The sequence below is a fragment of the Cajanus cajan genome, chromosome 11, assembly GCF_000230855.2.
Source record: "Cajanus cajan strain Asha chromosome 11, NIPB_CcT2T_4, whole genome shotgun sequence".
NCBI lineage: Eukaryota > Viridiplantae > Streptophyta > Magnoliopsida > Fabales > Fabaceae > Cajanus > Cajanus cajan.
In genome coordinates this window covers 39,389,546-39,416,947 of record NC_138527.1, presented here as the reverse complement: position 1 = coordinate 39,416,947, position 27,402 = coordinate 39,389,546, and the positions used below count along the sequence as shown (strand labels likewise).

The following is a 27,402-nucleotide window of genomic DNA, read 5'->3' as shown; positions in this document are numbered from 1 at the left end:
TTTTGATTTTTGGAAAATATTTTCTTTATATTTTTTTTCCAAGATTTAAAATTATAATTTTTTTTGTACCATAAGTAAATTTTGGGCTTAATCTATATAAAACATTTTCTTTATTTTTATTCTTCAAAAATTTGATATAACTATTGATCTTTTATTATTTATTTCAAAGTAAATAAATAACATTGATTTTATGGATTAAAAAATATAGACATCACTTATTAATATACGATTCATTTGATTTGTTAAATACATAGTATTGTGTACCACAAAATATAATTGTTTGATATTTGGTTTGTTAAAAAGGTAATGAACATCGCAAATTAAGAGTGAAATACAAGGTAAAATCTCAACTTTTTGTTATTAAATAAATCATGAGACAAAAAATCATATTTATTTATTATTCAATAAGCATTTTTTTCTCTTGTCTCTCCCTAACTGTCACCAAGTCATCAATGCCGTCATTACTACAATTACCGATATTTTTGTCAATAACATTAACTATTGATGTTACCATTTAGTTGTCACTATCATCATTATTGTCATTTCCATCGCAACTAATGTCATTGTCACTACAACTAATTTCATAATCATCAATATTATTATTATCATTGTTATTATTGTCATTACTATAATCTTCATTATTGTGTCAACAGTGACGGTCTTGAACATAGGTTGATGGGCCAACCATCCAAGATTCCATTGTTGGAGAGGTACCAAAAAATATAATATTTAGTATGTATAATATAAAAAAATTACATAATTAAATTATTAAAAAATTATTAGAGAAAATAAATTAATTATAAATAATTAATCAATAATCAATTTTTTCACTAATTAAAAAAATTATCAATAATTTTATGAAAATATATTGGTAATTTAGATGTAAGGAGGAAAGTGTGACATGTTATTTACTCTTTTTTTTCTTTCTCAATGTGAACTTCCAAAAGTATTAACATAAAATCATAAATAAGAGCTATCTTTAATTTTCTCTTTTCTCTCCTTATCTCTAATTTTTTTTAAATCATGACCTAAGCTACTTTGTTGAAAATTTAAAATTAAATTATGAACTTTCACTTCTTCATCACTTGTAATTTTTTACTGTTATTAATCTATTTTCCACGTGTCACCATACCTTAATCCAAAAAAAAAGATGCAAACCAAAACCCCCACCCATTGTAGTGTGAATAAGAGCAAGGGGAGGGAGAGAAAGAGAGAGTGAGCGAGAGAGATGAAGAGGAGAGTAAGCAAGAGAAAATCAAGCGGGAGAGAGATGAGGAAGGAGATGACGAGATGGGCCATTTCACGTGCAACCACCTAGCTCACAAAGGGAGAAGGGAAGAGCGAGAAAGAAAAGGGAAAAAAGATAGCACAAGGAGAGAGTAGAATTCGAAGCGTGATAAAAGAGGTTGATGGAAGCTATTGAAAGCATAGAGAGGTGTATTAGTAAAAAGAGGGGATGAGAAAAGGCCCAAGTAAAATACCACACACTGAGAAACATCTATCTACAATTAATATTGTTACAGTCAACAGAAAATATGGGGATTATAGGATTGTCTAGAATTAGGGGATGGGGTTTAGCATCATCCGGTTTTAACAACCTTTAAATGATGAGAATTGATTCCAATGAAAATTAAATTACAAATTCCCAAAAGCTACCATAATGCTGAAAGCCCAACAAAAGAGCCCCAACACCCTTTTTCCTTCAGCTCTGGATATAAGGCAAAGAATTTTCTTGTGGACAAGATCACAAGAATGATACACCTCAATTATGAATCTTCTAACATGTTACAGTATCGAGTGTACCTTTCTACTACATTACAGCTTTACAGTGGAAAATACAAACGCCTGTAGCAGGTTTGCCTCCTGCTTCACGTGGTAAAAGAACGAGATCATTCTAAAGGTGTATATGCTGAGCCACAATGTGAAAGAAATCACTTGATGATATGGGTGTGATAATTCCATTAGCAATTTTTAAGCCAGATAGATAGATCAACATATAGTTTAGTCGACTCTCTTGGATATTCTATTGGGCTTCTGAAGTCTCTATTGAGCTTTTGCAAGACTTCTAGATGGGCCATGCAACAGTTTGACAAATCCAAGAAAACTTAATTTTCCATCAGTGTGCCGAATCCAATCGTGGAGAACTGCATGAACTGGGACAGATGGACCAAGCCCAAGCTCCTGGTTATTTAGTTAAAACAATTAATGAGAAATGTATTTACGTAACTATGAAAAGTGATTCTTGTTTAAACTAAATCCAAATTAAACAAATGATCACATACACTGATTAAAAAAAGGCAAACATTAACATTAGATCAACTAAAACTAGTTTCATGCAGTATTCCTACACCAATATTGAAATTTATGATATATCAAGATTAAAATATTTGTTTATTCCCTATAATTTCATTTATTTTATCTTTTAGTCTTTATAGTTTAAAATAAACATTTATAATTTCTACACTTATATTTTTTAATCCTTTTAGTTCTTATAATTTAAGATAGATCTTTTTAGTCTCTATACTTAAATTTTTTTAATCATTTTTCTCCTTGTTAATTTTTTTTATAACATTATTTCATTTGTGTTAATATAATAGAGGTATTAATTTAACTTTGTGTGCCTCATGTCAAATTTATTTTCCTAAAGTTATTATAAATTAAGTTTCTCGACGTTTTGTGCTTTTTATACCCTTACTTATCATGTCCATTATTGAAACATTTTTTTATTTTCACAATTGAAGGCCTCTACTATATTGTCAACACAAAACAAACATTACAAAAAATAATAATTAACATAAGAACTAAAAGGATTAAAAAATTGCTAGTATATGGACTAAAAGAGATTGAAAATATAGGGATTAAAAAGATCTATTTTAAACAATAAAGACTAAAAAGTAAAATAAGTGAAACTATAGGAACAAAAAAATATTTTAACCATATAATAATATCACAATGCAATACCATGAAAGTTTTAAATAGGTAGATATCTTCATTTATATACTAATCAGCATGGTAATATTATCATCGTAAAGATTTACAGAGGCATGTATGCATAAACTATCATCAATTCATCATAGTCAAATAAAACATACCGAAGCTAGTTCGTCGATGACTATGGCCTTGTTTCCATCCTTTTCAAAAAGTTCATAGGCACAACGTGCATGTTGCTCCCACTGGTCAAGTGCTTCAAGCTGGTGAACACTAAGTGCAGCTGCACAGAACTCATCAAAATCCATCCTTCGATATTGTAACGCATTAAGCTGCCACCCAAATTATTTGTATCAATAACCACTATGGGTACAAAATGGAATTTGAATGATTTATAGAGGCATTCTACAGTTAAATTATAGCACTTACTGATGCCAGAAAGTCAGGTATGCGTGACTCCTTCATAGCATCTGTTGCATTTACCATCAAGACCTAGCCAGTTCAAATATGTGAGATGACAAAAACCTTCCTCTTAATATCTTAAATAAAAAGAAATTGAAACAAAACCAACCGCTTTGATATTTTCCAAGCTAATGGTGCCATTTTTGCTTGGCTCTAAAAGTGAAAACTGCTCCCTCAAATAAATTAGATCATCAACGGTTAATGTCTTAGACATAGCCTGTCTCAATGCCCGTGAAAAAACATTCCAACAAGTTATTGAGAAACACATATAGTGTGATCAACAACAAAAAAAGGCAGCAGGAACAATCAAAATAACAGAAAGAACCAATGCTCTAGACTCCAGTCCCACCAACCAAACATTTTGAAAAGGAAACAATGTACATGTAGACCTGTTTGCCATGTCATCAATATCAATGTTCCAAAACACATTTCATCTATGAAAAAAACCTGAGTCTGCAATCTGCATAGTTAGAAACACTATGAAATAATCAACAGGGTTGCTACTGAGATGATTTGGGCAACAATCAACTTGCTTAGCTGGAAACATATTAAAAATAAATTCTTAGATAAGTATACCAATTACTAGGTGAATATGAGACCATTGGAGAGCATAGTTTTTGTAGTGAAAATCGATAGAGATGATATCAAAGGATAATAGAACACAGTTCAACAAAAAACTCCTTTCCAACGAGTATCAGGTTTTTAAAAGCAGACAAAAATTTACATAAAAACACATACCCTTAAAGCTGCTTTTCGTAGAGATGAGGAACGCATGTATGCCTTCAAGAGCTTGAATGTTAGAATATCCAGAGGTACTTTTACATCCTTGCTTTTAATCCATGGATGACCTGCAGTGCTCAATTGTAAGTACCAATAGAAATAAAAGCACAGGAGCCAGCAATCATTGCTGAGAAAACTCACTTAATGCCTGTGCTGCAGACATTCTTTTCCGTGGATCTTTATTTAGTAATCGCTCAACAAAATTCCTTGCCTCATCTGATAGAGAAGGCCAAGGAGGTTCATCAAAACATGGATCAGCTTTCAATACAGCACGAAAGATACCAGACTCAGTCCGGGCCCAGAACGGACGACTGCCACATAATAAAATATATGCAATCACTCCAATACTCCAGACATCAGCCTCTGTACTGTAAGCTCTATGTAGAACTTCAGGAGCCACATAGTATGCACTGCCAACAATATCATTAAGTCTTTCATCTGTAAAGGACAATGAAAAGTCAAAAAAATAAAGCAACTCCAAGATAATAAATAGCACACAAGTTATGTAAATGGAATAAAAAAATATACCTGGTTTAACAAAATCTGACAACCCAAAGTCGATGGCCTTTAGCTTTGAGTTTTCGTCCTTGGATGTGAACAAGAAGTTCTGATCCAAAAATTAGCCATCTTCAAAAGTTGTGCTTAATAAGAATTAGAAGACAGGCCTTATAAGCCAAACGAAACAAATTCACAGCCATCTTATAGCATGTTTGTATTAGATTATGAACAGTTGAACACAAACTTATGTTGAGTAAAAGGAAGAGGATGTTCCTACTCAAAAGTTCCTCTGAAAAGCTGGGAATGGCACATCAAAAACCACGTTTCCTCCTTTTGCATTGGTTGAAATCTTAATGATACATACTATTGCTAAATACATCATAAAAGAGTGCGATACTACATTTATAGACAACAAAATCTTTTCCAGAACTCCTGTCATCTTTTTTCTCCCGTTTCCCCCAAAAGATAAACAAAATTTCAAACATAAAAGGAAAAGATCTTTCTTTAATGCAAAAATACTACGTACATCTCACTCTGAGTACTTGAGCTAACCAGCTGAGTTCAATATTATGAAACAGAAAAGGGGGTGGAGGGAGGCAAGAAGAAATCTCAAAATAATGCAAATATATTTCACCTCAGGTTTAAGATCACGATGCACAACACCCTGCAGATGGCAAAAAGAAACAACGTTCAGTATTTGTCTCAGGACAGCTTTTGCATCTTCCTCTGTGTACTTCCCACCTCTGAAAAAGCAAAGAAATATCTTACAGTCATCAAACACAATTTTGCCTCTTTCAATTATTTCCATTTATCCCCAATTTCCATCAGTGGCATCCAAATTTTAAACATTCAGACAATGTATATTTTAAAAATAAATAAATACCTTGATAATATTCTGTCCAACAGCTCTCCTCCTTCACACAACCTAGAAGATGCATGAGTTTAAGAAAAACTGTTATTTATGAAACTCATAACACTTGTCCTTGGTTAATTAAAAAAATATATATAAAAAAAGGATAACTTATCTTGATATTATAAATCAAATTGCCACAAAATATGAGCTTAAAAAGCAACGTAATTAAAGCTTACTCCATTACTATATAGACATTATCATGGTCTTCATACGCATCATAGAATTGTACTAGATTCTTGTGTCCAGTCAAAGCTCTCAATATTTTTACTTCCCTTCTCACATCCTCAATAGCAATTGCAGTAGTCATCTACAATTATTGCACAAATTAATATAAAACATTATGTACACTACATTTAATGAGTAAATACATATGTTATGCATGAATCATGTGTCTTTGCTTTATTCTCACCAAAAATAATTTATCATATAATTCAAACAGGCTGGATGCATTTAAATCAATAAATTACCAGTAAAAGGTATAGACAGCAATAAATCGCGAATTCTGTGAAAGATTGGAAATGGATCCTCATATCATGTGTAAGATTTTCGTAATGAATTTTAGTCTACTTCTCTCTTCATAAATTTTCACAAGTTTTAATAGGGACCCACTTGTTTAATGCATAGATCCATTCCCATTAAAGATCCAATAAAAGGAACTGTGTGTGTAACAAAGCAGCTTAAAGGAAGATACTAATAATAAGACAAGAATATCAAGAACTTTACCCAACTACAATTGAAACAAAACAACAGATCCATACTAGTATAAGCTATGGAATCCATTCAAGAGGAATTCTTCCCTTACATCCCAACACTATCAATTGAATAATTTCATCTGGTCATTTTTAAACCAATACATCACCTTCCAAGTTTCCAGACAGAATTTCCCCAACTATGGCAAAGGAGAAATCATGACCAGCAGCACAATTGGAAAGCACAATGCGTCCAATCAATAACTAACAAACCAAATGAAATCACCCACCCTGCCACTCACTCACAGTTCAAACATCGAGAAAATTGTGGCTGTATTTGTCTGCAATTTTCCGTAATATCACAAAACCACATTTTAAAACCTTTATCGTGAGCGACAATTCAACAACAATTTTAAAAAAAACTAACAGCGAAAATCATCATTAGGCATAACAAAAACTAATTATGCATTGCAAGTGAAAGTTGGTTTCAATTTAAACCTTGGCTTTTGGAATGACTTTAACGGCCACTTGTTGGCCTTTCATCTCTCCTTTCTTCACCTTGGCAACACAAGTGTACCCAAAATGCCCTCTCCCAACCTCGTCTCCGACATCATACTTACTTCCAAAATGCTTGGAGAATCCGAAGTTCTTGTCGAGCCCGGAGACCGCCTCTGCCTCCGGTATGGGAGCCTCGTTGGGCTTCACTGAACCGTGCCGCCGAGCCAGCGCCGCCCTTATGTGCTTCGCCGGCGACGGCGGCGGAAACGGCCGCTTGAAAAACCGCCGCGGCGAGAGCGGGAACACGTAGCGCCCCGGACTCGGACTGTAGAACGGGAAAAACGGAGATCTCTTGCCGTTCTCCGGCTCGTTAGGGTTTTGGCCATTGTTGGCGGAACTCGCGTGAGGTTCGGAACTGCGAGTGAGCGTGACGGCGTCGTTTTGAGGCGGCGCGGGGGAGTGAGAAGCGGATTGGGTAGAGGAAAGAGTGGGTTTCGAAGTGCAGAGACCCATTCGGTTATTGTTCTTGTTGTTGCTCCCCGCGACGAAGACACCCGCTGTGGTGGTTCGAGGTCAAAGCATTGCATGTAATAATGGTAAGGATGAGGTTGAATTGAGAAGCTCTTTCTTTCTCGGGAGATCTTAAAGAGTGAAATTGGAAACGTGGAGTTTGCGAGAGTTAAGGTTGGTTGGGTTCGTTGATCGTGGAGAGTGTGTTTAACAATGGTGGGGACTGGAGTGTGAGAGAGAAGAATGTGAAAGAAAGAGAGTTAAGTACAAAAACTGAAATGCCCAAAGTTTCGGTTTTTTTTGGTCATTCATGAATTATGATCAAGTTAAGGCAATACTCTTCATTAATGTACAGTTTGTGATCAATGATTCCATGGATTTTCATTGGAATGTGGAAAGTAAATTCTCGAGATAAATTTGTGGGTTGAATTATTTCTAGTTCAAATTTAAAATTATTTTTTAAATTCTCATTAATATATATATATATATATGATTACCAATAATATAAATTGATTGTTTAATATTAGTTAACATTAATGTGATGTTTTAGTGAGTTTTGAATGATAAATAGGTAAATATTATGATGGAAAAGTAAGACACATTTTTCACTATGAAATAAAACGTTAAGATAACAAGATATTTTTAATTTTGATATGGTTGTAATTTTTTTTTTTTTTTTTCATTTTTGATATATTTCCTTCTTCATATCATCTTTTGCTTTTCTTTTCTTTCCATCAAAACCTACACAAACTTTAAACATGTCATCAACGTTATTAACTAACGACACGACGCTTTGAGGCTTTAAGTAACAAACATGAGTGACTTCGTGTAGGTAATGCGTCGTAGGTGCCTTTGACGTTTCAATTTGTAGATTTGGTTTCTTTCAATGAGTTAGTGATTTTAGACTTTGAGAGGTTCACAAGTTGTTGTTTGATTTTTTTTATTTGGTTTGTTGTATGAGTGTTGGATTGATTATGTTGCTGGGATGTTGAGAGTGTGGAGTTTGTTATCCTGGATTTGCTGCGTAGGTGTGTGAAATTTGTAGGCCTGGAGAAGAAAAAAGGGAGAGAAAAAAAAGGAGAAGAAAGAAAGAAAAGATGGTAAAAAATACTCTCGATGATGAAGCATGGTAGTTGGAGAGAAGGAAAACGGAAGAAGAGAAAAAAAAATTAAATATATATATATAAATAAAGCCAATGGAAATCACTTCCCAATGACAATGCATGGTGGTTAAGGAGCTGTTTCCAACTAGAAAGAGTTATAGAAGTATGATACATTGGAAAAAGGGAAAGATAAAGAGAAAATTAAAAAAATCAACCATATATTAAAATTCAATTGATCTATTCACTTTAAATTTGTTTTCCATGGTAACTTGGTAAGGGGCATGACATCTTAGCACCCACTTAACAAATATAATAATAGGTAAATTTTGTGTGACAGGTAAATTATCAAAAATTTCTTAAAAGTTATCTGATTTTTTAAAAACTATAAAATTAAATTTATCTTAAATTTAAATGATTAAAAAATATTTAATCTAATGTTGGAATATGAAATTATAAAAAGAAAAAGTTACATCAAACAATCATAGTCAATTTGGATATACATAGTGGAGAATATATGTGGTATATATAAAAAATATAATATAAAATTATAAAAGGATAACACTTCTCATTAACCCTAGTAATAGTTATAGGAACTGTGTTTTTTTTTCCCTCTCACTTTTATTAACCAGGTGATTTTGGCCTTTATGCATTACAGTTGAATTTTTTTGAATATTATAATTGTATTTTTTTTTTAATTGTTAACCTTTCATTAACTATATAATATATTTTATTAACGTCTCATCAGTAATTATGTCACAATTGATGTGTTGTCTATAAATATATTAGTATTATGTAATTGTATTTTAAGTTTTTTACTATTAAAATAGATGCATTAGAATCTAAGTTTGATATTTGTTGTTATTATTGTAATTTTTTTATTGACTAAAAAAATATAATAGCACAATTAAGATATATTTATTGTTAATAACATATATCTGAACTTAATTAAAATATACTAACAATATACAGATTTTTTTTTATACTGTCGTTTAATCATGAATTATAATGTATGATAATACATTGAATTTTCATAATAACTTCTTTAAGGATCAAATTCAAAGTCATTATAATTAGTTGATAATGTAAGAAAAAAATATTTTAGAAGTGATTAAATTACCAACATATTGTAATGTGGTTGGTATCAAAAGATATTCCCTTAATAATAGACATCACCTTGAATAATTAGTTCTTAACATTCAATCAAGTCAAAATGAACTTCACGTATTTTTTTATCAAATTTTTTTATTTTCTAGGATAAGTTTTTAATTTATTATGAGATAAATTAATGTTTTCAAAACTAAACTAGATATTGAATTAATAACTGTTGGAGTTGTAATAGAACTTGGAGTAGATGAATGAAAAATTAAATTTAATAATCATTATCATCACTTAAATCTTTTTTGTTGATTAAAAAATAAACTAGTTATTAAACTAATTAATATATTACTTCTTTAATTATTTAATTATGATTGAATTGATATTAATAAAATAATTGTAATAATTAAAAATATAATAAAAAACAACATCATACCTTTATAGTATTATAAAAAATAAAAATAAAAACATATTTTTTAAGTTTTTAACATTTAAAGTATCCACAAAAATATAAATTAGATATATCAACACATTTAAGTATAGGTTTTAAAAATATGGTTAATGATAACACGTTTACATCTGACAAAAAAAATTATATTAATTTCCATTATTTTGAGATAAAATATAGAACATCAAATTAAGCATTTTTTTTTTCCTTCTAACCTACCATAAGCTAATTCTTTTCTATCGGTTTAAGGTCAATTCTATAATTTAATGGACTAATTCTAATTCTATAAGCTATTGATATAAGCAAATTTTATCTATGTAAGAATCTCAATCTCAATTAAAATACTAGTATACAGAGTTAATGATGATTTGGTATTTGTGCATTGCAAACTTTGATTTAGAAAATATAAATTTAGTTTCATAAATAAATAATACATTTGACATAATCATAACTAAATTATTTGAGGTATGAAACCACGACTTAAATAAAAATAAAAACACTAGTTTTCTGCTGAACATAATTTGTACGAATTCGTGTAAAATAAACTTACTATACAATCAATCAAATAGTAACACATTGTTTGTCAAATTTTCATACTGTTTAGCATTGGTGTTGTAAACTATAATGCTGAGTGCTAATAACATACTAATGTAGTTATCTTAATATTTTTATCGATTAAATAAAGTACAAGACTCAATAAATTTTAATGAATAAAAAATATGAAAAATAATACAACATTTTTTTACATAAAATTATTTTTACCTCACCGGATAAAGGGGAGCAAAAAGACACGGATTTGGAAGCTTTCTAACCAATAGGACTTGGATGTCAAATGGTGGGATTACTAGTGACAGGACCACTACTTTTTATGCAAAATAATATTGTCTTCACCCTTTTGTATGCATTTTCATTGAATCTTTATTTTTCGCTCATTTATGTTAAGTAATTTCATCATTAATTATTTAATGTTTTTATTATTTTAATATTTTCTTTGACACATATATAGTCCCGTAAGAACTTTACTTTTCTTTATTTGATTAAAATATTTATAAAAATCCTTAGAAATTGTTAATAGTGAGATTAAGCCTGCCTACTTGTAGATTATTATTAAGATTTTTATCAACTATATTAACTTTCACTATTTAAGGTTATTTCAGAGAAAAAGAAAAATTTTATATCAAGTAGTGTAAATGTCACATGAATAAACTTACTAAATTTTAGGTAGATACTAGAAACAACTCAAACAAATAACAATTATTATAATATAAAAGTGTTTTCATTGACGATGTAACTTAACATCTTCAATGAAATGCGTACCTTTCTTGTCGTTTGGATCTGAGATTCTTTGGAATGAATAACCCTTTTGGTATAAATGCCAAACAGAATAATCCATTCACTCCCGCAGGCCGCTTTCAAAAGTTTCAAGATATAAGTATTTTTATTACAAACCAGAGGATATAATTTTTTAAAATAAAAATAAATAAATTATAAAGTGAATAATTACTTATTCTATAAAAAAAAAAAAAAAAAAAAGTGGATAGCTAGTGATAAAGAGTAAACGATTTAAGATTAAAATACCTCGACAGAGAAAAAATTATTTAAAATCTTTAAATTTGTTATGAAATTAAAAAAAGGGGTAAAATGATCCATATAAAACAGGAATTAAAGTGATTATTAAAAAGAGTATCATATAAATATTACACACTAGTGAAATTGATATTCTTTTATATTTTATTTAAAATTTTAATAATAAAATAAAATTTAAATTTAAGTAGTGAAAGTAGTTAAAAAATTGAGAATTTGTGTAATTACACGAGTGGTTAATTTCTAATATTATTTTTATTATATAAAAATCTAAAGATAATTTTATTATTTGAAAATATATAAAGAACTTCTATTAAAGTTTAACCTGCTAATGTTGACTTAGTAATAAAAGATTGGATAGTATATACATGATCATACATTCAAATTCTAGGGTTAATATTGTAATTTTGATGAATAATTTTTTTTTATTGAGGTTTAGTATATTATTATGATGATTATTATTATTATTATTATGTTGTGTTATGTTCCCTTTGTGTTTGAATTGGAACTTCATATGAAGACTGAATACAGATTCATCATGTTCTTCTTGCTGCCCACTCACTACGCCATCCACATAATTCAGCTCCCCACGTAAAATGTTCGTCTGCAATTTCATTTTACTTTAAATTAAAAGCACAAAAGTAACATAGCCCACATATCCGACCCGTGCGTGTGTAATTAATGTTTCACCACTTGATGATATGCTAGAAATTATTATTATTTTTTTTTTCTAAATTGTTATTCCGTTGGCACCCAGTGATTACAAGAGGTTAATCGATATTACCATAATTAAGAGGTTGATTAAGGATCAAGTAACATACAATAGAAACTCTTGTCAATTGTCTAATTATTATTAATTACTTACCAATTTAATAGCGACAAGTTACCTTCCGATGAGCACTTCAGCAATGTTGGGACATGAAATCAACCTAGTTAAGAAAATATATGTACGCATATAATTAGAGTATTTGAAACACCATCGTTACATATATTTAGATCACACACACACACAAACTATGATAATTATTGCTAAAATCGTGCCCATTATGATTATGTTATTTGCTACACTTGATTTCTAGTTTTGACTTGTGATTTACATTGATGATGCTGGAAGTTGATGATGACTCTATGCCCATGGCATTTGGCGCCAAATCCTGAGGTAATTATGAGCACTCCATGTATATGCTGGTGTTTTGGAAATAAGTAGAGTCCACAAATTAAAAAAAAAAAATAGTATCTAGATAGAATTCAAATTGGATGAAATAAAGTGCCAAGAGAAAATGAAGACCATTTATCGCGATGTGATATGACTTAAGATGCACATAAACATAACGGACCAAAACTCATTCCTTAATGCAACATTTTTTGATACATAGCTAGTTTTTCCTTGTCACCAATTGACGACATTGTTCAAAAATCACTTTCGTCCTTATCCTTGAAAGAAAGTTGCAACAAATGAGTACTTCTTCTGATTTCCACATTCACGTACGCACCAATCCGTGAATTTTGGTAGATAATGCATATTGAATTATATAAATAAAATAAACTGAAATAGTACATTTATTGTCAAAGGATGGCATTAACATGAACCAGTATTAAAGTTAAATTCAATTTAAAAAGAAGTTGCGGTAATCATGGTACTAAGAATCCAAATTAAAAGACAAAGAAATATTGAATAGAAGTCAAAGAGGGAAGCTCAACGGAAAGTGATGATGGGAGAGTGAGAAAGGCTGAAGATGCATGAAGAAGCTTAAGACATGGTGGTTCACACATTGATGAGTACCTACCTCAGAATTTCGTATGAGAGAGCCCCACTATTGATGCGCATGCTTACCCTCTTTGTCCCCAACAAACAACAAAAGAAACAAAAATTAAATATTTTCGCACCATTTTCTATCTACGTGTCTTTGTCACAGTCATTTTCCTTCCATCCTACCCTAAAGAAATGTGTATTTGAACTGGAAAAGAGAAGATAAAAAGTGAAATGAAAATTGATTCTTAGTCAGTATTCTTCCGATCAATTCCAATTCCAATTCCTTCGTGTGGTAAATAAGCGTCAGAAATTCAAAAACAAGTGACTTGTGAGTTTGATTCTATCGGGTCAAAAAATATCTAAAATATGGACTTAATTAGTTTAGAGCTACCACACAATTTCAATCTACATAATAAACTACAAACCCCTTTTCAATATTATAAAAAAGCTTAAGATCAAACGCTAATCAAATTATATTATACATGAGTATGATTTTTTTTAGCTTAATTACATATTCTGATTTTAATGTTTTACAATTTTATCAATTTTAGTTATCTAACTTTTGAAGTTGTACATTTTTTAATCTAACTTTTAAAATGTTGTATATTTTATCACTCATTAATTGAATGTGTTACATTATCCACTAACCACAACCATAATACTTATCATCAATGTTGTATATAATCATTGACGTCACAAATTAGGTCACATTAATATTTGTATGTCATGTCATTAATTTAATTAATGATCTTAAGTGGTTAATTAATAAAATATGCAAAATATTAAAAATTAGATAATAAAATATATAAATTTAGAAGTTAGATCACAAGATGTACAAAATTGTGAAATTTGGACGATGAACCATGCAACGATTCAATAAAGCCTTTTGTTTTTAAATGAGATCAAGGATTTAAGAGCAAAAAAAAAAAAAAAATTAGCTCCCCCTTTGATGAGAGACTTTGCTTCCTCTAACCATTTTTTTTTATATCTTACGCTCATCGTATGTATGATAGGTGCGGGATATAAAAAGATAAGTGCAAAAAGTAATTCTCTTCAAATGATTGGTTGGCCGGTGATTCCCATGACATCCAAATTGGAACCAAGTTTTGGAGTGGCCCTGCCTGAGTGTGAATATCTCATTCTAAAATAAAAGATTGAATGGGCTTACCCGCCCAATGGATTTTTAGTAATTAGTTATTCGTTTTGGGCCTCTAAAAAAATGTTTTGTTTTAGAAAATTAGAAGTAAACTGAGTTTGCTTCTTAAAAAAAATTAAAGAAACTGCTTATTTTTAAAAGTCATAAAAGAAGATCGAATAGAAAAGAAAATCTCCGTTGAAAGTAAATTGAAAAAATAACCCATGCAAGTACGAGTTAAAACTAAAATACCTTGATAGAAAGGAAACAATCGATTATTGATAACAATTAGATCCAAGTATTTTTTTTTTCAAACAATAAGATAGATTAAATCAAATTTTATATAGATAAATCGGGATGAAAACAAAGAAAAAAAAATTCAAAAACCAAAATCAAAATAAATTTATTTTATAAAGACTAAAAATATATTTAAATCATTCTATTTTTCACCTTCACATTTTTTCTTCTTCTATCGTAATAGATCATGTTTTATTAAATGACATAACATGGATGAAGCGTTTACTTATACATGACTGTAAACATAGATTTGTCTATAATATTTGCATGAATTTTTCTAATTATCATCCTTTATACCAATTTTATTAATCCCAAACTCTAGATGTTGTAGTCTAAGGATTTTTACTTGCTCTCTCATCCTTATTATCCTGTACCTCAATATCTTCTTCAATAATAGGAGGAATTTATGTACTGAACCCAACCTTGACAAATTGCTCATGAGTGTTTCAAATTCCATTATGTATATTGGAAGCATCGACAAACAAAAAAAAAATCATCAACAAAGAAATTTATCATGCAAACATATTACAAATTAAAAATTAGAACACAAACCATCCCTAATTCAGAACGCATTTCATTCATAATTCAAAATACAAACCATCCCTAATCATAAATAAAAATTTATGAAACCAATATCAATCAGAACACAGAGCATCTCTAATTAGAAAAATCAAAACACAAACTAGAACAAAAATTATCTCTGATTAGCTAGTTGAAAACACAAACCTCGCAGAGGCTTGGCGGCTGAGGGTCAAGGAGTTGTGGTGGCTTGGAAATTCCATGTGGCAGCTCGTTGAGGCTTGGTGGCTTGGGAAGTTATGGTGGCTCATGGAGAGAAGGGAGGAGAGGTTAAGATTTAGGAGGGTCCTAGTGTCACCATGCCAGGCATGTAATGGCTTGTGGGAGAAGAAAGGAAAAGATGATGAATGAGAATAATGATGACCTAAAAATGAGTTAAGGTTAGGGTTGAAGCATAAGTGGGTAACTTTGTAAAGTCAAGTAACAAAGTGGGTTAGGATTGATGTTTAACTGGAGGAGATAAAATTGAATCTGAGTTGAGTTGGTTTATGGACTTAAGTCCATTTTGATAACTCTATTATTATCTTTTATTCTCTCATCATTATCTTTTTTTCAAACAAAGCATAAATAACAAATTAGGTTATTTATTATAATTGTTCAACAATGAAATAATGTGTTGTTCAACAGAAAAGCATACGACACAAGTAAGCCCAAATTATTGACAACATTTTTGTAATAGGTACATGTCTTTAAATTAAATAAATTAAATATAAACAATTATTTATTAAAATGTTTTTAAGAATTTTATTTAATGAGAGTATTTTTAAATTTTTTTTAATATGATGAGTTTTAGGAATTTTTTTAACTCCTTATTTAAATTAATTTTTATTTATCATATTTATTTATAAATTAAATTTTAATAATTTTAAAATAAATTATTATTAATTAAAAGTATTTTTGAATCACAACATAAATTATTTATCATCAATTTAAAATATAACCTATATGTTTAAAAATATCTATTTATAGAAATCTAAAATATATTTTATATATTCAAATTCTCTTATATATTAAACATGAACAACTATCTTACGGTGAAAACGTTTTTAGGGATTTCTCTTCAGGGAGAACAATTTTAGTTATTTTTCTTCAACCAAAATTTTTTAAAGATTTTTTTAATATTTTTTTTATCATATTTAATTTTTATTTATCATTTTTTAAATTAAATTTAATATTTTTAAACCAAATTATCAATAATTAAAAATAAATTTATATCATAATATAAATTATTTATCATAAATTTAAAATTTAATTAATATTTTTTAAAATTATTTATTTATACAAATTTAAATATAATTTATATATTTGAATATAATATTTATTTTATATATAACTTATTAAATATTCTAATTATAAATATTAAAAATTTAGCATGTGAAATGCACATACTAAATACTAATTTAGAAATAAAAATGAGAATAATAAATTAAAAGAGATAAAAAGATAAGAAAATTTCTTTAAAATATTATCTTTAAAGAAAAAGCCGTTAAAAATGTTCTTGTTGAAAAATAATTCTTAAAAATAGTATTGTTCAATTAAATTATTTTAATTTATACAAAAAGGTTATTATTATAATTTATTTTAAAATAATATATAAATTGAAAATAATAGTTTTTCTTTAATAAATTAAAATCATAAGAGGTTACTAAAAATTCCAAAAAAACAAAAAAATACTCCTGTTGAAAAAAACTAACTAAAAAAGTTCTGTTAAAAAAATAGCTAAAGACTTCTTAGTACAGATAATTATACGTATTTAATATATAAAAATTGATAACTAAATAAAAAAATTAAAATTTTCAAAGATAAATTATATATATATATATATATCATCCCACCTCAAATCGCACAACACTTCGATGGGCAAATTAAATATAAATATTGAACAAAACTAAAAGAAGGAAAATAATATAAAAAAAATGGCAAATGAAAACTCTCCCAGAATTGAAGTACCAAAACTATAGGAAAGAGATCAAAATTAAATGTTAATTGATGTAGTCAGGTACGAAAACTATATGAAAGAATGAAATCTAAAATCAATTTAAGGACTTGAGATATTTTTAAGCTAATGGACGGTACCTAGATTATTGTCAAATTTTAGCATTTGGTTCATGTTGAGTAGGAATCAAATCCACCAAAAAATTGAAGAATGGAAAATAATCAAGTTGAGTGAGGAAGAGAACCGACCAAAACCAGTTTACACGAAGGACAAGTGGTGGCTGAATTCATCGGATTGTGGCGAGAAAAATGAAAAATTGAGATGACTCATAGGATATTTCTGGTAAAATAATTTGCATAAAACGAAAGGATCACGATGAAAGAAAAATAATCATGTTTGAAATATTTTACATATTTGGGTTCCAAGTTGAAATAATTTTAGGTCCAAAATGATTAGAGTTAAAAATTTAATACTTGATTTCACTATATATGAGCTTATTTTTATATAATATTTTTAAATATAAATATATTATCTTAAAATAATTTTAATGGATGCTCTACTACTTACAAAAAATTAAAATGTTTGAATTTAAAAATGTTAAAGTAGATTAAAACCAATAAGTAAATTCGATTTATCACGAATTTGAGCTGAATTAAACAATTTTTTTTTTGTCTTATATCAATTATAATGAAAATTTGGTTCAACTTACTTACAACTCGATTTGCATGAGTCAATTCATAGTGAGTTGGATTGATTCACGAGTTGACTCACCTAATATATTTTTATTATATTTTTTGTTTTCAAATGTTAATTTATTTGATTATACTATTATATCATTGACTAAATTTTGTGCATTAGTCGTGAATTATTATAATTAGTATCAATTTAATACTTTTTGTTAGTATTTTATGTATCAACTTTAATTTTATAAGTTGATTAAGTTAGTTGTGGATGGTATCTAATTTATTTTTTATATTTTATTTGTCCTATTTGTTATCATAGTTATAATTCTAAAATATAAGATTATAATATATTTTATATAAAATTTAATATATATTTTTTAATTAAATTAAATTAACTCATTTAACCCACCAATCCGTGATAAATTAAGTCGGATTGATTTCTTTTAAACTTGTTGAACCGGATTGATTCACTTATAATCCAATCTATGGTGGACCGGATTGGATTATCCACTTTCACAGTTATATTTGGATTATGATGGACCAAAATGAGACTCATGTAAAATAGATATATGGATTAAAGACATCAAGAATTTGTTTTCAAAGATGAGTGAATTGATGTCAGTTTTCTTTTTTTGTTTTTTTAACTCCGAATTGATAAGTTCGTTTTTTTTTTCCTAAATAAATTGATAAATTAACTTACTAATCCGTGATAAATTAAGTCGGATTGATTTCTTTTAAACTTGTATTGAACCAGATTGATTCACTTATAATCCAATCTATGGTGGACCGGATTGGATTATCCACTTTCACAGTTATATTTGGATTATGATAGACCAAAATGAGACTCATGTAAAATAGATATATGGATTAAAGACATCAAGAATTTGTTTTGAAAGATGAGTGAATTGATGTCAGTTTTCTTTTTTTGTTTTTTTAACTCTGAATTGATAAGTTGTTTTTTTTTTCCCTGAATGAATTGATAAATTAGTTATTATTTTATTTATCTGCAGTTTGTGATAATATAAAAATTGGTTTAAAATGGCGAAAAGAAGAGTATGACAATCAGATAAAGTAAATATATATTTATCTATAATGTGCTTCAAATTTTCATTCTTTACTGTCAAATTGTTCCGCAAACTCTTCCGGTTATAATTGAATTATAAAGATAAACTCTTTCTTGATAAGAGATTAAATCACATTATCTTTACACTATGATCATATTTTCTTATTATCATTATGTTTTTATATTTTTCATTTTCTTGTTATTTAAAGACCGGACCCTTTCACTCTCACACACTATTCTTTTATTTTTAAAGAACTCTCTTCAGTAATTTCACAACTATATTTTCTCTTTTTCAACTCTCAAGCTGATTTCCTTTCACCATCATGAGGGACATGAAAACTTTACAAAAATTAGTGGCAAGTGATCCAGAGACGCTTCAAATGATGTCTGGCAAACCTTATGAGCCTAAATTTATGGATTTGTTGCTGTTGCAATGTGCACCACACTTTTACACTGAAGAACAGAAGGCTCAAATAAACCATTTTAAACAAAATTCAAGCGTTGAATCAAGATCAGAGACAAAGAATACTGCCGAGAAGAGGTACGTAATTGTAACTCAATTTATTGTGTAGTTTATATACTATAGTAAATATATTAAATACATGTTGACTCTTGTGCATGCATGCAGAAAAATTGAAGAGATATCTGAAGAGGAAAGCGATACGTCAATGAATAAAAAACCAAGACAGGAAATAAACTATTCATCACCAGATTTGCCTACAAAATTCAAGAATCGATTTCCTGAGTTGAACAATGATGATTTTAAATTCCTTTTGAGCAAAAAACTCTATTCCTCAGATGTAGATCCTAATAAGAATCGTTTGTCGATGCCAGAAAATGAAATTGCATGTGATTTCCTTACAGAAGCTGAGGTTACAAAATTGTGTGAAAGAACTGAAAGTAACAATTTTGTTGGTGTAGAAGTAACCGTTTTGGACCCATGTCTCAGAGAATTTACTATCTTATTGAAGAGGTGGAAGATGAGGAGTACTTATACATACAACCTTTCAGCACGTTGGAAACATATTGTATCTGCTAATAAGTTCGAACAAGATCAAGAACTCGAAATATGGACTTGTAGGGCGAATAACAAGCTATATTTTCTATTAGAAAATGTTTAAAATTAATGTTATATAGTTTTTCATTAATTTCTTCCATAGTAGCAACAGTCTGAGTAGTTTCCAGGAATTCTTTTTAAATTTCTTTGATGTATGGTGTTTTTCACATTAATAAAGTTCAGATATTTGATTTAACGCGCGAATGCTCTTCTATCAAACCCGTTGAAGTCAGCGAAAAGAACTCTCATTAATCATTAGCATGTATATGATCTAGTTATGACGTCGACTCTATTCTTTTGAGAAATTCAATTTCTTAATTATGCATGATTCTCGACCATTAATGAAGCGCATTGTTAGTATTTTGAGTCATGATTAATTGCTTCTCAGGACTCTCTCTACACACACTGCACATTTGGTCTTAACACTAAGATATTTGGGGAAAACTTATAATTAAACAACCTAAAAGAATGTTAATTAATATTAGGTTTTCATGGTCACATGCACTTGTTATAATTGGTTACAAGAGAATTGTCTGTTTAGAGAGGTCTTACAACCATACATAACTACCGTCTAAGTTGCCTGTTTGTTAATTTTAATTTCATACTACAAATGATGACATGACATGTTTTAATATTCTTAATACGGAAGTGGTAAACTTATACTATTTTCATTCATTTATATCTTATTTCTATGAAATTCTTAATACTAACTAACATTTGATAGTAAAAACTAGTTGGATACATTGTTGAAACAAACAACCAGGCCCTTAGAATATTATTATAATTCAGTTTGGATACGAGTTAGAAGCATTTTTTAAAATTTTTCTATTCAAAATAAAGAGTATTTTTAGTAGAGAAACTCTTAAAAATACTTCTAAACTTATATCTAAGCAGAGTCTATAAAATACAATTGTAAAATACAAGTCACTAAAGGATAGGATATATCTAGTTCACGACCCTACAGTTTGTCCTTATTTGCCCTTGTTGTCCTGTGAGTGCACCTATGCGACCCATTTTCTCCATTGATACGGCAAAGTCTCTAAAGAACAAATTAGGCCACTTGCTATAGTTGTTCACCAATGAAGCAGTTGTGCTGTCCCCCAAAAGAGCCTGGTCTGACTCAAGTAACCCTGAATTGTTCACAACATTTTTGTAATACATGTTATCAAATGTGTTGGTGGTCACAGCATCCAAGGGAGCCAAATTGGTGTCAGAATCAACTTGATTTGGACACTGTTTCTGTAAATTTTCTAGGAGTGAGGCATCAAGTGTTGGATCAGATTTTCCAGATCCATCAAAGTCAAAGAGCCTTGGTTTGAATGTAGAGCATTGAGCAAATCCAAAGGTGTGAGCACCTACATTAGTTACATAGACATTAGACATATATAAACGTGAATTGGAAGAAGCATTAGCAAATTACCTGAGAGTATTGCTACATCTTTCTTTTCAAGACCCTTGGATACAAACTTTGCAGTAATGTTTTCTAGAGGCTCAAAGGGTGATGGCAAGTTATTTGCCTCGCTCTCACTTGCTGTTGTACCATCTCTACGACCAAGAGGCACAGACCAAAATGGCCCTTTGCTCTGAAAAAATTACCAATGGTTTCAATATATATCTTTCATGTATGGTTAATGCTCATAATGTGTTTATGAATTATGCTCTAGAAAAACTCAATAATTAAAGAAATTTGCTAATTTGTATCGAATAAATATATTGTAAACTCAATAGGATGGCCCTAGTAGACACTAGTGAGAAGATTAATATGAAATCTTATTCTCAAACTTTGTTGCTGCCGTTACACAAAAAGGCATGCATATATTAGTAAATTTATTCACTTTTATAACAATTATTTAAAATTATTTTAAGAAAGATTTTCTATTAGTTGGAAGTGTAATTACTTGATAAAATTACTCAGACAACCCAGTCTAATTCTTTCTCAAAACTATGATCTAATTTTTTTCATTTGAACATTATTACACAATGTTCTTTTGTAAGCAAAATATATATTCATAATTATTAAACATTGGTCTCTTACAAGATAAACAGCTTCTCTTGCTGCTAGAGTAAGTATATCAGCACATGACACAGTGGAGGGACAAGTCTTTTCCAAAGCAGACTTGATTGTGTCAATGACCTCAAATCCTCTGATTGAATTTTTATTAGGCAGTGCATTTTTCTCCCCTTTTAGAGTGTCAGTATCATCAAGTAGCACAGACGCATCACATCCCTGTGTAACACAAAAGATGAAAGAAGCAGCACATGTAGTCAATTTGGATCACAAAGTAATTAAAAAAATATCCCAACTAAAATTTGAGAGAGGTTATTTACAATGACGAAACAATCATGGAAATGAAGGCGCAATAGAGAAGCAGCAATTCTTGTGTCCTTGGTCATAGCTGACCAAACGTTGTCTCGAACAATTCGGGTCAGGTTTGGACAGGTTGTGTCATAGAAATTATAATAAAGTTGACAGCACACTAGAGGACTTAGGATCACAAGCCAAAACATTGAAATAAAAAGAAGCTTGTTAGAGATAAACTCCATTAGTTGAAACTACAATATGTCAAGAAGAGAAATAAGTTAACAACTCAATTAGAATTGCAAGTGACAATAAGTTGTAAAATGAAACCATATTTATAGCACATAAAAACACTTACTAGCTTAGTTTTTATGGAAAGTGGCAAAGCCACTATCCATGTCCCTATCAGTTAAGTTTGGTACAAGTCCAAATTGTCTGCTCTTATTGTTTGGGTATAACATGTCTGCATTTGGTTAATGGAGTGAAGAACTTGCTCAGTCCCACCCCATGAAATTAACAATTGCTCTAAGTGGCAAGATGATGTAGTGTGATAATATATCTCTCATAAAAAATTAACAGCTTCAAGGCTACATGAAGTAAAGACTGCATAGTTGACACATGACGTCTCCATATGAAGAATAACCATTAATCACTTTGAGATATCTCATATACATTGTGGGAGTAGGAGAAGAATTTTCAAAGAAGAAATTATAGAAATATACCGAAAGTGCGTGACCTTTGACTATGTTATGTGAATCTGGCATGTGGTGGATTATGTGTGTACAGTCATTATAAAAGCTGCCACAACATGAGATTATCAAATTTATATATTATCAAGTTTATATATGTTACTGCTATTATGTATGTCAGATATATGAGAGTACGTTGTTTAGTTTACAAAAGCTAGTCAAAACGTAAAATAAGCACTTTTATCTCTGAAACAGTATTGGATTTAAAAAATTTATTTCACTTGCAAATTTTATGCATGATTCTGTGATTCTCATTTTTGAGAGTTCACTCTTTCTTTGTCTGCTAATTCATTACGTTTAATCGTTAAATACTAAATACACAGGCAACGGGTGCATAACTATAAAACCGTACCGATAAATATGCTCTTAGAATAAGTTAATTTTAACATAATAAAGATATTATTTTCTAATTCTATTAATTGCCAAGTGCGTTAGTTGCATGCTAAATTGATGGAAATGGATAAAATAAACAGTACTGCTAAATAGTAAATACTATTACTCTGTGAATGACTATTTTTTTAAAAAAATTAAATTAATTACTTTTGGTGAGATCATCTCTCATGCTTTCAATTATGAATATTTCACATCAAAATTATGAGTAAAAAAACATCAAATAAAATACACGTAATACTTATAAATATCATTAGCTATCGCTTTAGCTTATGTTTAGTAAAGAGAAAAGAAATGAAGAGAAGAAAAAAAAAAAGAAGAGAAGTATAAGAAAATAAATAAGAAATAGAATAAAAATTACTTGAGTATAGATGGAGGAGGGTTCATCCAATACTCAAAAACAAAGGAGGACAAGACCCCAGCTTTGCTATGGCATCTGCACTGCAATTATGATCTCTATCAATCCATAAAAAATTCACAGACCAAAGAAAAATAATTATTTGTTTGATTATTATTATTATTATTATTAAATAGAAATAGAGTGAAAGTTTAATTTTTATAAATAATTTTATTTGAAAATAATAAGTAAAAACAATTATTATTATTATTATATTTATTTATTTATTATTACTATTGAAAGTTTGCTTTTTTATAAGTAATTTTATTTATAAATAATGTACTATTATTATATTTTTGGAAATTATTATTTTTAAAACAAAAAATATATATAATTTTTCACTTGAAAATATTCAATTATTATTATTATTATTAGATTATATTTATTATTTTTATATATAAACACAACTTCCACACACTAATGAGGAGAAGTTTTTTACTATGTGACCCACCAAAACTCCCTCCCATTTCCCTCTAATTCTTCTTTACCAAATATAATGACTTTTTTAATGTCCTCACACTTTTCTACTCTTCTCTTTTACCAAACAAGTCATTAAAATAAAATAAAAAATTCATAAGCTAAACTTAATTTATATAAGTTTAAAATATATATGTTAGATAAGTTAATATCAAAAATTTTCCAAATCAATTTATACACAAGTTAATTTTAATTTTTAGAAAAATATTTATTTTCTTATATTATGAAGAAATTTATCCGATCATAACTTAAATATTCAAATATATTATCTTTGGATATACACCAATGGAGAATTAAAACAAAAAATTTGAGTGATTTGAATTTATTGGCATAAAATAAATTGATCTACTCATGCACGCAAAATACTAGATAATGATGTACTAAGTTGGGATGGGAGTAGTAAATTGGATTGGGCCAATCGATTTCTTATCCTGGACGCACTGAAACAAATATATTTAATATTTTAGTGTTTGATTTCCGACCTGGACTCCAGTGAAGAATAGTGGACCTTATCTTAATTAAATTGAATTCTTCTATTCCTTATTAATGAAGCCCTACCCTTTATTAGGCTTACCCCAGGATATGTTCTCCTTCTATATCCTTGAATGAGAATAATCATTTGCTTCAATTTATTTGTAAGTTCTCAACCTGGTGAATGTTGATCTATATAAAATATAAAAAAAAATTATTTTATACATCATATTTTCTTGGTGAATTTTAATATAATATAATTTATATATTTAAAAAATATTTATTATTATAAATTGTATCTATATAAAATAAAATAAAAATTATTTTATACATCATAAAAAAATCTTCACTCTAACTTTTTTAGCATGACAGGAGATTAATTTTGATTATGAATTTTATAACATGAAACATGTCTATAAAACAAACACTTATTCATAAGATCGAATTAGTAATAAAGATTAGAATAATATGTTCATTGATTTTTCGGTTTTAATATTATTCTTTCCATTTTTTTATAGTTGTTTTGATACTACTTTTAGTTTTTTTTTTTCTAAAATCAATAATTTATTAATTTTTTTATTTTTAATCTTAATAATTAATATATATTTATTGAATAATGTGTCTATTTATTTTTATGTATTTATTTTTTTCCAATCACGTAAAAGGTACAATAAAAAAATAAGTAATAAATATTTTAAAAAATTAAAATATTAATTATTTTCTTAATTCTTGTACATAAACTTTAAACATTAAAAATAAAACAGAAAGAGTATATTCCTATAATTTTAATAGATAAAAAAAAATTCATTCATAATTGTGACAGGGAACTGATTAGTCAGAGTATAAGTTCAAAATTTGGCTTAGAACTGCAGTATTTTGGTACTTGAGCAACATGTTAAAGGGGGAAAAGAAGGAGTTTTGCAGGCCCACACTACTAGTAAAAAGAACCATGGAAATTCCCAACGCGATTTGGATAGGAACAGGATAAACTCAAATTCAGTTGGTAAAAGGCACCCCAAAAGACAGAAAGGGAGAATGTTCTATTAGTCTCAATAATTAAAAAGCACAACTTTTTCTTAATTAATTCTGATCATACAGCAATTCTCTGATAAAGGGGGAGAGGGAAGAAGGGACATATAGATAGATACCCTTGTCCCCATCCATGACTACATATTTTTAATTTCTAATAATTTAACAAAAGTTACAGCACAAGAAATCCAAGAGACCCTGTGTACAATCATACCAGCAAGAGCAACTACATCTCCAGAAAACAAAACATAAGTTAGAGAATCAAATCAGACATAAAATTCACAAAGCTATTGAAGAAAGAAAAGAATATTAGATTACCACTCGTTGATGACCTTGTCTTGTGTATCATCAGCAGCTTGGTATTCCGTGCCAGAAATTTCAATGGACTGTGATGAAGGAGGTTCCATAGCCTTTTCACTTTTTCTCCTCTCTCTTGCACTATACGCCTATGACAAGTAAAATTGGGCACTGATAGAGAAATCAATGCTACAAATAAATGCACGTGAAGGCACCACGACGCAAAAGACAAACGAATCAAATGCCAATCTTAATACTATATGATACCCAAGCCCAAATCCATTTCTATGATACTAGTATCAAACAAAAATGCTAGTAATATTTCCTACTGATTTTTAATTAAGATCCTATTTAAATTGTTTATCGCAATTCATTTTTTACTCTTGAGTGAACATTTTAATAACTGCATAATCTCTAATATTCAGCTTCCTTCCAGTGTATAGGTACACTCAATTATTTACATGCTGTGAATATGTTATTTTAATGGAAATTTATGCTTTTTAATCATATTCAATGATTTTAATTAATTTTAGTAATGCATGAAAATAAAAAAGAATAAATTACAAAAAAAAAAATGAATAAATAATTATGTTGATGAACAAATTTGGAAAAACAAAGTAAGAAACGTAGTAGCTCGTGACTTTGACTTTGATGTTGTTCCCACAGTCTGCGGAACAAGAGGCCGTAAAACAGGGAATGAAAGTAAGTTATTCTTTACGTTACTTTGGTCCCATATTTATATATATATATATATATATATATATATATATATATATATATATATATATATAATAAAAAGAAGAAAAAAAAGAGGATTTTTTGACTTGAGATATTTTTTTTAGATGATTTTATCTTTAAATAACAAAATTAATATTAAAAATTAATTATTTTTACAATAATAAAATTCAAATTTAAGATCTTTAAATTTAAAAATTAAATATAATACAAATTAATTTATTAAATATTAATAATTTTTAAATATTTTTTATTAAATAAAATATAGAGATATAAAATGTCTCGATGTCACTAATATATAATGTTACTTTGATCGACTAGTATTTTAACTTGGAATAATTTGTAATTAAGTTATAACTAGTATTTTAACATATATAATGTATAGATTAAATACTTATTATATGTAACTAAAATTTATAAATCATATATATATATATATATATATATATATAAATTATACTAAAAATTATATAAATAAATATTTTTAAATATATAAATTATATTTTAAATTTATGATAAGTAATTTAAAATGTAATTAATATTATTT

The 27,402-nt window shown here is 28.6% G+C and overlaps 2 protein-coding genes and 1 long non-coding RNA gene across 5 annotated transcripts; all 3 read right to left on the bottom strand.

Moving 5' to 3' along the window:
• Positions 1 to 1,457: 1,457 nt before the first annotated feature.
• LOC109800482 (CDPK-related kinase 5) lies at positions 1,458 to 7,596 on the bottom strand. Of its 2 annotated transcripts, XM_020361261.3 has the most exons (11): positions 6,769 to 7,595; positions 5,758 to 5,888; positions 5,552 to 5,593; positions 5,303 to 5,411; positions 4,699 to 4,777; positions 4,312 to 4,608; positions 4,129 to 4,238; positions 3,500 to 3,607; positions 3,358 to 3,420; positions 3,093 to 3,260; positions 1,458 to 2,181 (listed from the first exon to the last, which is right to left on the bottom strand). In XM_020361261.3, exons 1-11 carry the CDS (start codon positions 7,279 to 7,281, stop codon positions 2,044 to 2,046), a joined length of 1,758 nt encoding a protein of 585 aa, XP_020216850.2. In that variant the 5' UTR covers positions 7,282 to 7,595; the 3' UTR covers positions 1,458 to 2,043. The 2 variants fall into 2 exon arrangements, with proteins under 2 accessions (XP_020216850.2, XP_029127586.1); XM_029271753.2 differs by having other exon boundaries at positions 4,312 to 4,777; positions 6,769 to 7,596.
• Positions 7,597 to 12,441: 4,845 nt separating this feature from the next.
• On the bottom strand, positions 12,442 to 15,762 carry LOC114916017 (uncharacterized). Its single transcript, XR_003804327.2, has 2 exons — positions 15,420 to 15,762; positions 12,442 to 12,693 (listed from the first exon to the last, which is right to left on the bottom strand). It is a non-coding gene; the product is annotated as an uncharacterized LOC114916017 (long non-coding RNA).
• Positions 15,763 to 20,812: 5,050 nt separating this feature from the next.
• LOC109801357 (peroxidase 10) lies at positions 20,813 to 26,378 on the bottom strand. Of its 2 annotated transcripts, none has more exons than XM_020362408.3 (5): positions 26,142 to 26,378; positions 22,340 to 22,496; positions 22,047 to 22,238; positions 21,432 to 21,594; positions 20,813 to 21,366 (listed from the first exon to the last, which is right to left on the bottom strand). In XM_020362408.3, the coding sequence occupies exons 1-5, from the start codon at positions 26,228 to 26,230 to the stop codon at positions 20,957 to 20,959; spliced, it is 1,011 nt and encodes a 336-aa protein (XP_020217997.2). In that variant the 5' UTR covers positions 26,231 to 26,378; the 3' UTR covers positions 20,813 to 20,956. The 2 variants fall into 2 exon arrangements, with proteins under 2 accessions (XP_020217997.2, XP_082922929.1); XM_083066803.1 differs by lacking the exon at positions 26,142 to 26,378 and adding an exon at positions 23,811 to 23,851.
• Positions 26,379 to 27,402: the final 1,024 nt, after the last annotated feature.

Excerpts from the sequence above, each read along its gene's own strand:
- LOC109801357 (XM_020362408.3), bottom strand. The coding sequence starts at position 26,230 with ATGGAACCTCCTTCATCACAGTCCATTGAAATTTCTGGCACGGAATAC. Across the intron at positions 22,497-26,141 it reads GACAAGGTCATCAACGAGTG|TCCTCTAGTGTGCTGTCAAC; the intron begins GTAATCTAATAT and ends TGTGATCCTAAG. Across the intron at positions 21,595-22,046 it reads CAAGAGAAGCTGTTTATCTT|AGCAAAGGGCCATTTTGGTC; the intron begins GTAAGAGACCAA and ends TAATTTTTTCAG.
- LOC109800482 (XM_029271753.2), bottom strand. The coding sequence starts at position 7,281 with ATGGGTCTCTGCACTTCGAAACCCACTCTTTCCTCTACCCAATCCGCT. Across the intron at positions 5,594-5,757 it reads AATGTCTATATAGTAATGGA|GTTGTGTGAAGGAGGAGAGC; the intron begins GTAAGCTTTAAT and ends TGCATCTTCTAG. Across the intron at positions 4,239-4,311 it reads GTCTGCAGCACAGGCATTAA|GTCATCCATGGATTAAAAGC; the intron begins GTGAGTTTTCTC and ends TGAGCACTGCAG.